The sequence below is a fragment of the Monodelphis domestica genome, chromosome 2 (assembly GCF_027887165.1).
Source record: "Monodelphis domestica isolate mMonDom1 chromosome 2, mMonDom1.pri, whole genome shotgun sequence".
NCBI lineage: Eukaryota > Metazoa > Chordata > Mammalia > Didelphimorphia > Didelphidae > Monodelphis > Monodelphis domestica.
Window position 1 is genome coordinate 311,084,810 of NC_077228.1, and position 14,034 is coordinate 311,098,843.

At 33.8% G+C, this 14,034-nt stretch overlaps 1 protein-coding gene across 1 annotated transcript; it reads right to left on the reverse strand.

Moving 5' to 3' along the window:
* Window positions 1-242: 242 nt before the first annotated feature.
* On the reverse strand, window positions 243-5,531 carry LGSN (lengsin, lens protein with glutamine synthetase domain). The gene is made up of 2 exons (XM_016431144.2): window positions 4,841-5,531; window positions 243-2,313 (listed from the first exon to the last, which is right to left on the reverse strand). Exons 1-2 carry the CDS (start codon window positions 4,931-4,933, stop codon window positions 1,114-1,116), a joined length of 1,293 nt encoding a protein of 430 aa, XP_016286630.2. The 5' UTR covers window positions 4,934-5,531; the 3' UTR covers window positions 243-1,113.
* Between the last annotated feature and the right edge of the window lie 8,503 nt (window positions 5,532-14,034).

Consider the following 14,034-nt stretch of genomic DNA (forward strand, 5'->3'; position numbering starts at 1 on the left):
CTTCTTATGTGATAATCCCTTTACAATACACCTACAGCAACATGCAGGACCAGGGATGAAAAGTATTTGGATTTTTTTTTGGCTTTCTGGACATTTATGAAAGATCATAGGATGCTATGATCATAGATTTAGAGGAAGGAGAGACCTCAAAATTCATTTAATTCAGCTCTATCGCCTTCATTTTACTTAAAAGAAAACTTGCACCCAGTGTAATGAAAAATTCCACAATAAGTGAGGAACAATTTGGTTATGAATGATTTATTGGCCAGTCAGATAAAAGTAAAAATCAAAGGACTCCCCAGTTAATCCAAAGACCCCAAATACAGAGTAAAGCAAATTATTATACCCAAAAAACAATTAATCAAATATGTCCAAAAGATCAATTAACTATAACAAAAACAATTAACCAGGATACAATTCAAGGCACAAAATTAATCTAATTTCTAATTGAAGAAAACTTTAAGGGCTTTTCAAGTTGAGAGAGGTCAGTAAAAGAGTAGTTTTCAGCCCAACTGGGAGGGAGATGAGTAAATTTCAGGATCTTGTATTCTTAAAATGAAAAGGTACTGATTAATTATAACCACCTGTACATATGGAATAATAGATGATTTATAAATTTTAGTTTCTCATGAGTGAATACAGAAAAACTAAATAGAAAAGGGTACAGATGGCAACACAAAATGGTATCTGTGCTCTCAAGTTAAAATCTGATTGGTTCTGATTCTCACACTAAACGAACTGCATTTTATGCATGATCTTTACTTTCTCTTAATACAAGGGAGCTTTAGTAACTTACCTAGAATGCCATAAGACCTTTTTTGGTCTCCATCCCACATGCCTACAGCAAATGTTTATGTTTTCTCCTTCTTGCAATGACTTTATATGATGGTTTTCACTTATTTGCCCATATGTTATACCCTGAAAACATCATCTTCCTCCCATTAGGACCTATGTTCTTTGAAGATATTGTTTTTGCCCCTGATTTCTCCAGATCTATCGTAGATCTTTTAAATATTAAGTACTTTTAATAAATATTTGCTAAATTGAATTAACTTGAATCTTCAGGTAGTTAAGCAATCATATTGTATTTGGAAGAGGATAGATAAGTGCCTTCTAAATAAAATATTCTAGGAATTTATTTCTGTCTGTCTCGCTTTCTTCATTTTCCAATTCATACTGCTTCATGGCAATAAAATAATGTATAAAGGCATCTCCCAGAGCTTCTCGCAAACATTTATCTTCTCCAAGTGCCACTAAAGCATCTTCCAGTTTTAGAGGGATTTCTGAAGCTTTTGTTTGAACAAGATTTTCACTGTCTTCTGGACCATCCAAAAGGCTATTCCCATTTTGAATTCCATCTAAACCAGCAGCAATGGTAGCAGCAAGTACAAGGTAAGGGTTTGCTGTGGCTGAACCCAGTTTGTTTTCTATTTGAGCACCTTTCTCACCATGACACTTGATAGTATAAGAACAATTGTTATCATTATACCCCCATGTTGGGGCCACACATTCCTTTGGTTCTTTACAATCCATAGAATAACGCTTTCTGCAGCTGACAGCAGGTGCCATTAAGCAGCTGAGAGCAGCAGAATGCTTTAAGAGCCCTGATAACCATTTCTTCCCAATGTCTGTAAGCTGTTGTGCCCTGGAGCCAGTAGAAAACATGTTTTTCCTCCCACTGGTGTCCCACAGACTATGGGTCAGAATTCCTGAATTATAAAATCCTGTCTCAGTGAAAAAGCTGGCTAGATAATTGTGCTTTTTTGCTACTTCTTTGCTACCTGTCCTGAAGGTGAAGGCATTATCTGCCGCAGTGATGCCAAATTCTGGCCAAAAAGTTACTTCCATCTGCCCGGGCCCAATGGAAGAAGAAAAGCTCTCAATATTGACTCCCATTTGATACATTCCATCAACGAGCTCCTGAATGAAGAGCTGGTCATGACTGCTTAGTAACATTCCCATGGGAAAGGATATTGTCTTTGAATCTATGACTTCAGCAACGCCATAAATGCAGAATTCATAGGTGAATGCAGAATACAGAGAAAAACCATTATCCCGTAGGTGGTTCAGCTGTCGTTTGGCAATGTGCCTGGGAGAAGTCAATAGAGGGTTGCCCATTATGGTAAAGGGATCACATATCACTCTTGCTGTTCTCTCAGTCCATGGGAGAAGTCTAAAGGTTGATAACTCTGGGATCAGGATGATGTCATTATTAAAACAGGCTATGCTTAGATGATCCACTTCACTGTCTTTAGGATTCAGAGTTAGCTCAAGATAACCTCTGGGCATGGAAATACCATGGATTGCTTTTTCCTATGTAAGAGAAAATGTGATGGAGCATTTTGATTAGAATTTGGAAGCTAAACAATTAAGAGTTATGAAAGAAGTTTGCTAATGAAATACAAAAACTAACAGAGTTGTTCATTATTATATCCTTCAAAAAGCAATTTAAATTTAAAAAATATATTCCCATGGTTAACACACACAAACATACACACACAATACAATATCCAAATGGGTCTTTATGGGAATAGTATAATACTATTGTCATAGTCCTTACCCTGGTTCATCAGATTGTTGTGAAAACATTTCTAGAATCAAGAAAACCAAGTTCTAATTCTGATCTACCACTTACTACCTGTAACCTTATACAAGTTATATTATCTCTCTGAGTAGCAGTTTGCTCATTTCTGGAGTGATAAAATTAGGTTAAATAGCCTTGAGTTCCCTTCCAGCTCTGTAATTATGATCCTGTGATCTACATTTTCAAAATCATTGAGATTTTTTTATATTGACTTCACATAAATAATTTTTTTTAAAAATCAATAACATTTCTAGTTAAGAAATATTTACCTTGTCTTTCTTAAGGGATGAAATACAGGTTTCAAAACAGGAATTTTTCATAAGTGGCTTCTAATGGTAGACATAATTGTGTTTATGATATCTCAAGATTAAAATAGATTGAAAGAATATTGATATATCCACTGGATTTAAATTGTCCTTAATGTTTCACTAAATTTGGATAAGGTTGATTACTTACTTGTAAGTCTATCTGCAAATAATCTGATTTCCATCTATGAATTGTTATATATGAAATACTTTTATTGACTTGTTAGCACCTCTATACTTAGCCTACCTTTGATTCAGCACATTTTAACAATTTAGGATAATTGTAAAATAGGGATAAGATTTGGATCTGTGATTTCATAGGTATAAAACCTCTATGTCCCTCTCCTTATTGGTAGTCTCATTGTCACCAGCTTAGGTCAGGTCACATTCTTACTCTATATAACTTCTTTTTTTAAAAAAAATCAAAGAAATTCTTTATTAAAAGGATTTTTCTTGTGTGTAGGTATTCACTTTATCAAAGCAGATCATTCACTACCCCCTTTGAATCTTAGTATTTTTCAAGAAATGCTGTGGCTCCATGAAAAAATCATCCTATGGCTAGTTTTCTGGAATTGTGCCTCCCCAAATTCAGTGAAGCTGGTTCTCAGACAACAGATTATGCAAAGGTCACACCACCCAAGATCAGAGACTTTCTAATTTAGTAAGACTTGCCAGAGTTTATCTTCCACTTCAGCAACAAATAGGAGTTTGATGCAGGAAGTTTGGACTAGCTCCCAGTGATTGTTACATTTTCACCTTACAAGTCAGCAAATACAACAAAAGAGGAGTTGATTTATTTTTGTTGTTGAATGTTTAGATTTAAGAAAGTCAAAGAGAAAATGCTAATAATGCATAAAAGTGTATAGTGTGGACATTTTTTTCAGAGAGGTGGTTTTTAAACATTTGCCAGCCCACACACGGAAATACATTGCAATAAGTTATTGGTATAAGGATCCTGGGATCAAAGGTGCATTGATTTAGAGCTAGAAAGTATCTTAGAGATTATCTAAATCAAATCTTTTATTTTACGAATGAAAAATATAAAAACCAAAGAGGTTAATTGACTTCAAGGATCACACATTTTTAATTTACATCCTCTGACAAAGGATATGTGCCTTCTGTATTGCACGAGACTTTGTTGAAGGCCTTTTATCAATAATTAAAAATAAATGCATTATAATATTTTTCCATTAGCCCTATATTAGATATTTTATATGTCATATTACTAGAGTGATATCCTATAGGACAAAAAAGAAGACTAATTTGAACTTCAGAAATACTTGACTCAACTCAAATATGATAGAGTTGGAGGGGGTAAAATATGTGAGGCACTTCATGGTTTGTTTAACATTATTACTCCTTCAGCAAAATAAAAAAGATATGGCAGAAACCATATTTCAACTTAATCTCAACACCGTTTCTTGATGGAGGGAGGGGGAGTAAAAATATTTGTTTCTTAGTACTTAATGTTTCCACATATTTTTAAACTCATCTAGAAACAGGAATACATTTTTAATTATAATTAGTAACTGTAAAGGGGTACTTTTATTTTTAAAAAATTTATTTAGTCATTTTTATTTCTTTTAATATTTGTTCTTGGGTCTCCCTTTGCAATTTACTCATATCAGTTAAAATCTAATCATGATATTGGTGAGCTAGGAAAGATAATTCTGTAAAGAGAAATTATTCAAGGCAAAAGAACTAAGATTCCCCTTCCTTTTTTCCTTTGTACTTCTGCCAGGCTGAAGAAGAAGCATTCTACATTGAGTGGATAAATTTAGATCCTGGAAAAACATTTATGAGCTTGGGGGCAGATTGAGGAGAGAAATTGAGTGAATGCTTGAATTCAAGCTTGAACTGCTTCAGAAATTCCAGGAAATGGATATAATTGTGGTTTACCTACTAATGGTCATGAAATTATGTGAAATTATAATGTTTATATAAAACTTACTGGAAAAAACCGGACTGGAATGCTCTTGGACCTGGACACTCCATGTAGGTCTGTTGCTTCAAATCGGACAAAATGTATATTGTCTCTGGCCATCTCTTGTTTAATGTGCTCCACTCTGGAGAACAAGGGGAGTGGGATGTGAAATCTAGGATTGTTGATGTCATGATCTTTGGCACTACCTATTTTTTAAAAAATGGAGTTCATGTTATTGAGCGATAAAAGATTTTGTCCATGAATACTTTATTGTGAATAAGGAACCTTAGCAACAAAAATGTAGTCATTATGACCATTTTAATCTAAGACATACAGAAGATAGCTATGGAGTGTGGATTCATTATTTCATTTCCCAGGAATCAGAGGTCTTTCTTTTTGCCCCTACAGACCCATTCATCTTCCCAACTGTGCTGTCTCTGAGCAGCCTAAGAGGCTTTTTATCACTTTTGCCTAGTTGGGAGTTAACACTATTTGCATAAGTATATACCATTACCATATGTAGGTGCTTACACAAATGTCCTTGTTTATGTAAATGAGAATAAATTTGCATAAAAACACAACTTTGACACCTTGCAAGTCTCTACTATGATGAATATCTTTTAAAAGATGTTGAGCTTCTTACTAAAAGTTCTTTCATGCTTCAGAGTGGAGTTGGATTTGTTTCTTTTTCTTTGGTGAGATCACACTGTACAAAGTCTCCTTCCACCTTCTACATATGTAATATCAAAAGTGCTTTAAATAGGAAAATGATTTCAAGAAAGAGAAGAATTTATCTGACTACCACCAAAAAGTCTCCAAAGAAGGAAATGAATGTCAACTCTATTGCAGTTAAGGCTGAATCCTAAAGACAGAAATACTGCTCCAAGCAAAAGCTTCTTGTCATATCAGAGTAAAGGTCTGACTCACTTTCCTCAACCCCAGTCCAGTCTGTACTCTAGACAAAGCTTATGCAAACAACCTCACAGTCTTGTTTTCACAGGGTCCTTGCCTTAGGGTCCCTGTCCAGTTCTCTCAAAGCTATGACTCAATCTGAGCACCTTCCTATCTCATAAGAAGTCAAAAACATTTATACTAGACTTATCAATGAAGGAAAGGGAATGTAATTGGGAAAGCAGGGACCAAAGACATGGTGACCAAAAGAAGAAAAAGGGACCTAGAAACCTATCTTTATTCATTCCTTACCCATGGAATTTATTCTGGAAAGGGAACCAATTTAACTCACATCTTCCAAGTCTTTAAGATTTAAGGACACTCAGCTTTGGGGTATCTGTTAAAAAAAAAAAGAGTGCACCCAAGAGTAGCATAAGGAGAAAAGATCAAAGAGCTAGGAGGAAAGTTTAGGGAAAAAATGAACTGGAAGCTGTCTCCATATTTAGAAAATTCTTACAGGAAAAGGCTAGATAATAATAAGCTTAGAATTCAAGCAATTAAACAGAAAGATATTTTAAAAGAAAAAAAATAAGTAAAAAAAACATATGTCATTATACATTGAAAAAGTGTAAGACTGTGATGGGAAATGAAACAAACACACCCTCAAAAAAAAAAAGAGGGACTATGGAGGTCAAGGAACAATTGCAAGCAATTCCAGAATATTTAAAATAAATATACTTTAAAAAGATAATAAAATGGGGGAGGGAGGGAGGGAAAGGGCAGAGTGGATAGAGTACCAGGCCTGGAGTTGTGAGGACCTGGTTCAAATCAAATTCATGCCCAGTTATATGACCATGGGCATGTCAGATAACTCTGCCTAGCCCGTCTTAGAGTTGTTACTGAGACAGAAAATAATTGTTTTTTTTAAAATATATATTAAGATAGATATTGAGTAAGTAATCAGAGGTCTCAAAGCCAAATTTATGAATATAAACAACAAAATAAACAACTTATAACACATAATTGTGAGAAGTACCAAAATACAAGAAGACTAAAAAGAATTGCAGATTTGAACATTTAAAATATTGGAGTAGAAGAAAAATTGGCACAAGATAAGTAAAAGACCACAATTTTTTAAAAAAATGTTTTGTTAATCAAAGCAATTGACCATGAAAATAGTATGTTGAGAAATAAAAGATAAAAATATGATGAATTTTAAAGCTTTAAATATCATGCTTTAGGAAATAATACAAGAACACTACCTAGAAGTTCATAATATAAACAACAAAGTACTGATTAATAGAATCCACAGATTCCAAATCATGAATCCAAGGAAAGTCTGACAATTAAAAATCTGAAGTATACAGTAGTTAAATTTCAAAATTAAAATTCCAAAATAACAAATTTTTCAAGCTCTTGGAATATGAAGAAACTTCAATTCAAAAAGTCCAGTATAACTCAACAACCATGAGAAATTAGAATAAATAACTCAATAGAATATTACAAAAAGTCAAGGACCTAAAGATGCATCCCTAAAATAATATGTCCACAAAACCAAGCCTAACTATCTTTGAAATAAAATTAGACCTTTGAAAAAAAGAAAGTCACTTGAGGAAATCACCTGAAAACAAAAAAACACAAAGAAAGAACAATTAAAAAATGAGCATGAGTTTAATATTTGACTTACAAAGTCAAGAGAGATAGAAACAGAGAGATGGAAAAAATAAAATACATATATATTACAATGTCAACATCCTTTGACCCAGAAATCCAGCTTCTAGGTCTATACCTCTAAGGAGATAAAGAGGAAGATATGGATTGAAGTACTCTTCATAGTAGCAAGAAACTTGAAATAAAGTTGGAGCCCATCTAATTATCCCACCTAATTAACATGATGATATTTTATTATTACTAAAAAGAAAATAAGAGGAATTCATAGAAATAAGATAAGTCCAAGAATTGCTATTTACTTTTATTTATTATCTTTGTCAAGTTACTTATCCTCTCTGCCTCAGTTTCCCTTATTTATAAAGTGAGGGACTTAAAATAGATGACCTCTATATTACCTTCCAGTTCTTCATATATGATCTCATGACTTACAAAAATTAATGAAGAATAAAATAAGGAAAACTAGGAAGATGATACACAAAATGTCTGCAATAAAACAAACCTGAATTCTGGAGTAGTTATAACAACAATCTTGTCCATGGAGAAGAGATGAGGAAAGGCACTTTCTTACTTTTAATTTTAGAAATTGGAGATTATGAATATTAAATGCTACGTGCTGTCAAATGTAGTCATTGTGTTGACTAGTTTGATTCATTTTTTTCTTCTGTGTCATGTGGAAAAAACTCATTGGATTGGGCGAATTTCAGATATAATTATGATATAAAGGCAAGAGGCATGAATATATATTTTTAAATTTTAAATAGGTTAAAAAACATGATTTCCAGAAGGAAATACTATGAAAGACAAAATAGAGAATAATATATCCATTTAAAATCATAAACATTAATATAGCAGTACCTTGAGAATTATTGTCAATAAATATGCTATAAATAATAGTGTTTTAAAACCTAAATGATTTCAAAATCAGAATCATACAATCTTAGATCTGGATTCTGCATCATCTAGTTTATTTTTTTTCCTTTTAAACCTTTTTAATATTGCATAATAGAATTTTATTTTCTAACATTTTGCAATCCACAAGCCATCTAGTTTAAACCCCACCTGAACAAAAACCCTTCCACAATTTCACTATTATATATACATATATATATATATATATGTAGTCATTTAGCCTTTTATTGAAAATCTCTGTTTAAGAAACTTCCCAAGGGCAATTCATTCCATTCTTTGTCAGTCCTAAATAGTAGCAAATTTTTCCTTACATCAGGCTTAAATTCTTCTCTTGGAAGATTGAATCTATTTCTCCTAATTCTACTTTATAGGACCAAAAAAATAGTGAAATACTTAAAGAAAATGATCCTCTTCCTCTTAAGTTTTCTCTACATCACACCAAATATCTTCATTTTCTTCAGCTGATCCTCATGTGGCATAATCTGTAGATGATTTTTTCTTGGTTAACCTCCTCTAGGTCTATAGAACTAATCTTACAATGAGGAAAACAATATCCAAATATGTTAAATATATTGTTTATGATCACATAGTTAATGCAGCCAATAATTACTAGTCAGTAATTCTTTTAAAAATATTAATTTCTTCAATGTTTGAATATCTTTATTTTGAAACATTTGTGATCTCATTAATATTGGCAGTCTCCCATCTATCCCTTCTCAACTTGTGTGACTCCCATCTATGCTCTTTAATAAATCCGCCCAACATTCTGAGTTCCTTCTTCAAGATCTCTCTACATAACATGAATATTAATGCAACATAACTATCTATCTCTTATCTCTTGTTCTTGCTATATGAATTGCCTTTGTGCTTTCTAGGTCATATATCTCTTTAATGGCAAGGAATAGAATTGAACAAGTATTTTAAGCACCTACTTTGTGTCAAGTACTATGCAAAGCATTTTACAAATATTATCCCATTTGATTCTTACAGTAAACCTGAGAGACAAATGTTACTATTGTTGCTACTTTTCAATTGAGAAAACTGAGGCAGGCAGATGTTAGTTAAGTAATGTTCCCAGGATCACATATCTACTAAGTTTCTGAGACAGTATTTGAACTCAAGTTATTCTGAATCCTGGCCCAGCACTCTAGTTACTCTAGCTAATGGCATATTTTATACTGCTTCATACATATAATTCATCATTTGTAATGTGCTGTAATAAGCAAGCTATTTTTACCCATTATTTATTCAATACAATAAACATTGATTAAACACTATGTTTGAGCAACTGTGCAAATTTATAGTGATACACCAACAAAACAAAATGCTATTTGCCCTCAAGGAGCTACATTTTCTTGGGAAGATAAAACTTGTACAAATAAGTAAAAATAAAACACAAAAAAGAATTTACAAGAGGAAGAGAATCCCAATACCTGAAGGAGGGGTTGTAAATCAAGAAAAATCTTACTGGGGCAGTTAAATGGCACAAGAGGACCTGGGTTTGATTTGACCTCAGACACTTAATTCTGACTAGATATTGCCCTTCTTTCTTAGAGTTGCTACTAAGAGAGAAAGTAAGGGTTAAAAAAATAGAAAGAAAAGACTTATTTAGGAAATGGCACTGCACGGTGCTTTGAAGGAAACTAGGGACAAAGATAGAACATCATGTATGAAAAAGGCCAAGTTGGTCAGTCTGGGTAGGCTGTAGAGACCAAGGAAAGTAATAATGTGTAACAACTGGAAAAGTAGGAAGGATCCAAATTTAGAAGGATCATAAATGCCAAACAAAGGAGTGTGTACTTAATACTCAAGGCAATAGGGAATGTAATTTGTTGAGTGGCCAGAGAAATACTGTTAGACCTATACTTCAGAAAGATCACTTTTTAGTTCTGTAGATAATAAATTAGAGAGGAAGAATTGAAAACAAAATAAGTAGGAGTCCTTTGCAAGTTTCTGGCAAGAGGTGGTAAGAGCTATGGGAACTGAAAAAAAGTTAAATAATCATTTTTGAGGAGATAGGAATTATGAGATTACATTATAAGGTATATCAAGTGAATAAACCAGAATGATTGGAAGAATGGTACTGCTTTGAAAATAAAAAGGGAAATTGAGGAGAAGGCTGGGTATAGGAGGTGATATAGAAAATGAGCTCTGATTTGAGTATGTTGAATTAGAGGTGCCTACAGGACTTTCAATTTTTTAAACTCAGTTCATGATTTAGGATTGGAGTTTAGGAGAACAGCTATGACTGGTTTTAGAAGTTTTTCATTAGAAGTTTTAGAAGTCTATACAATTTATATTGGGAGTTTATAGAGATATTTAAACTCGGGAATAAGTGAGATCACGAAGTAGCAGAGTGTAGGGAGGAAAAGAGAAAAGAGCTCAGGACAGTGCCTTTTGGTACTTTCAAAGCTATTGTGCTGAATATGGATGATGAACCTATAAAAAAGAAAGATCAGACAGGTAGGCAGAAGGAAAAGCAGGAGAGAGAGAGATCATGAAAACTCTAAGGGGTGATAGTATCTAGGAGAGTCAAATGCTGCAAAGAAGTTTAAGAACTGAGAAGAGGCCTATAGAGTTGGCAACTAAGAGAACACTGAGAACTTTGGAGAGACTAGTTTCAGTTGTGTGATAAGATTGGAAGTTACATTGATGAAGTTTAAGAGAAAAGAAAGTAGAAATAGTATGGCCTCAAAGAGTTAGGCTGAGAAAGGAAGACTCATAGCTAGCAGAGAGGGTAAGATTTAGGGTTTTTAAGGATCAGGGAAACTTAAATATATTTGTTGGAATCTAGGAACAATATGTAAGAGGTGGGGGATGATGGGAGGGAAAGTGAATGATTAGAAAAAATAGAATGACAGTAGGAAAAACCTGTTGAAAAAAAATGGAAGGAGAAAGCATCAGATACTCCTGACATCTGTAAAATAGTTTCAGTTGTTAAATTTTGTTTTCAGGTTTCCAAAATGTTTTAAATAGTATTAAGCTATATTTTATCATTTTTTTCTGAAAGCATTATTTAGTATCTTATACTAAAGTATAACTTCAATGCTTGGCCATGACATGGAGCAAATTCTGGGTTCTCAAAGAAGAAAGGCATAATGTTTCACCAGGATGTCAGGATTTCAAGTATAAGCTGACAATTAACTTTAAAGTATACAGTGTAGTTAATACACATACTATACAGTGTATACTATGGAGTATAGACTGTTAGACTATGTCTATCTAGTGTCCTTTCAGCTACACCAATGGGTGATTTTTGGTGTATATGCATATAGAGGTAGAAACAGAACACTTTATTACATAGAGCCTAGAACAAAGGTATTATAAAGAGTCATCACCATAAGGCTGACTATTGACTGATAAATGCTTGTTGACTGACTGATTAATAAATAGATCCTGAGTGGAAGTGGAATATAATGACATCAACTAATGAATTATGCAGATCATACTGGGGTTACAATGAAAGCTAATGTGGTATGGAAGATAATAAATATTTTTAAAAAAACATGAATATCTGAGTGCAAACCTTGCCTCTGACTCTTATTAGCTATGAGACCCTAGGCAAATCACATAACTCTATGTCACAATATGCTTATCTATAAAATGAAAGGGTTGGAGTTGGATGCTAAGGTCTCTTTCAGCTTGAAATCTATGATCCTATGATACTATGCAAACTACAACAGGGGAGGAAGTACTCAAGTGAGTGAAATCACAGATCTTTGAAATGAAATATCATCTAGACTACTAATTCTCTAAAAGATAGTTTATGATAGTTATCTACACATACAAGATCATAACTTTGTTTTATGAGCTCCCATTGATAGAGTACATCTTGTCCTGTGTGCCCTGACCTTGACCTTGTCGAACTAACAAGTAAGAATCACCATTAGATAGGTTGCCTGGAATATGTGTCTACTACTAAGTTAATGCTCTGATCTGAAGCTTTTTCATCAAATATAGGAACCCTGTCCAATCTATTTTCATTTTTATAGCATCAACTGATTGGGCTGCATCCTTTTTTAAGTTCCTTTGTTTCAAATAAATCATACCTGTTTGTAACAATTAAGCCCTTTGGTCAACACATCCCAAATGGACATGATGAATAGCATGAAGGTAATTGCAAGCTTTGTGGTTCATTTGTTTTCTTTACAGTGCTGTTCATATTCAATGTTCTTGCATTCCAACCACCTCACAGGACTAATAAATTAAATCAATGTGCCTTCATGGGAGTAGTTTTACTCCTGGAAATGTTTAAGGGGAAGAAAAGGAAATATAAAAAAATACACATACACAAAGCTTTATAGCAACTGGAAGACCTCAGAGACGTGTTGCCTTTTTTCAGTTAAAATAAGGAAATATTTCAGTTGTAGCAAAAAAGATATGGCTACTTATAAATGGCTATTTAGGGGACAGGTGGTTGAACTTCCTAAGCACCTACTGCCACAGAAAGAGAACAAGTACAGTTTTGAGAGTACAGCAAGGTAACAAACCTTATTATCAACCATAATTATGCCACCATCACTTAGAATCACAGAATTTTAGAGCTGGACAGGACCTTAGATATCAATTAATCCTATTGCCTTGCTTTGCAGGTCAGAAAACTGAGATTCTGAGGAGTACTTTATATATAACAAAATATATAACAAAAAATACATATAACAACAAAAAATATTCTTACCAACATGACTGGTATTGGGGTCAGATTCATGATCTGGGTTACTACCAGTTGTCCCAGGGATTGTTACTTTTATTCCACTGGGATGCTCCTTTGGGCCACCTGTTTGCTGTTCCTCCAACCCCACAAAAATGGGTCTTAGGATTGGCTTATTTGGCATTCCTATTATATCTTTTTGTAAATAGTTTAGAGTGGGGTCTTCTTTATGTTGAGGGCAAAATGCCTTGAATGTTTGCCATTGTTTTGGCTTTGTTGTTTGCTTGCAAGGTTTGAACAGGAATGCTTGGGAAAATGGTGTGTCCCTGGGCTTGCTTTCATTTCTGTTTACATTAAGGTCTAGTGAGCACTCTGGTAGAAGGGTTTCAAGCTCTTGATGACTTGATCTGGACGTTCTGGGATAGAAAGTAGATGTTTGTTTTTTACTTTTATCATGGTTTCCCAAATGCTTGCTTATCTCTGACTCCATTCTCTGTGAAGCATCCTCATTGTCACCTCTCACTCCTTCAGGTTTATCCTTTTTCATTGCTGCTTCAATTAGCCCACATTTATCCCCTTTGAGACTAGTTTCTGTCTGCTTCAGTTGATTGTTTTCAGGTATTTCTTTGGTAACTGTAGATTTGCCATTTTTTAGACATACTACTTGGGAATCATTTTTATTTCTTTCTTCTTTTAATTCCTGCTGTTCAGGAGGAATGAAAGATGCTTTTTGAAGAGATGGACCAGCTCGAAGATCATAATAGTCTAAGATACCTTCTGAGCAAGATCTATCCATTTCTCCTAATTCTGATGAAGAAATGAACTTTTCTCTAACTTTATTTCCTTTTCCTCTTATTTTGGATATCCAGCTGATATCAACTTCATCTCTTTCACCTCTTCCTGTGTCCTGTAATCAACAAAACAGAGCCAGCACATTGCATAGAAAATAGACAGATGCAGAAACATAACTGAAATTGGAAAGTTAGAGTCTACAATAGGTATTATTTACATTACTCCTTAAAGGTATTCACTCCAATATCAAGCTATTTTATCTATTCACATACCCCTTCCCATACACACACACACACACACACACACA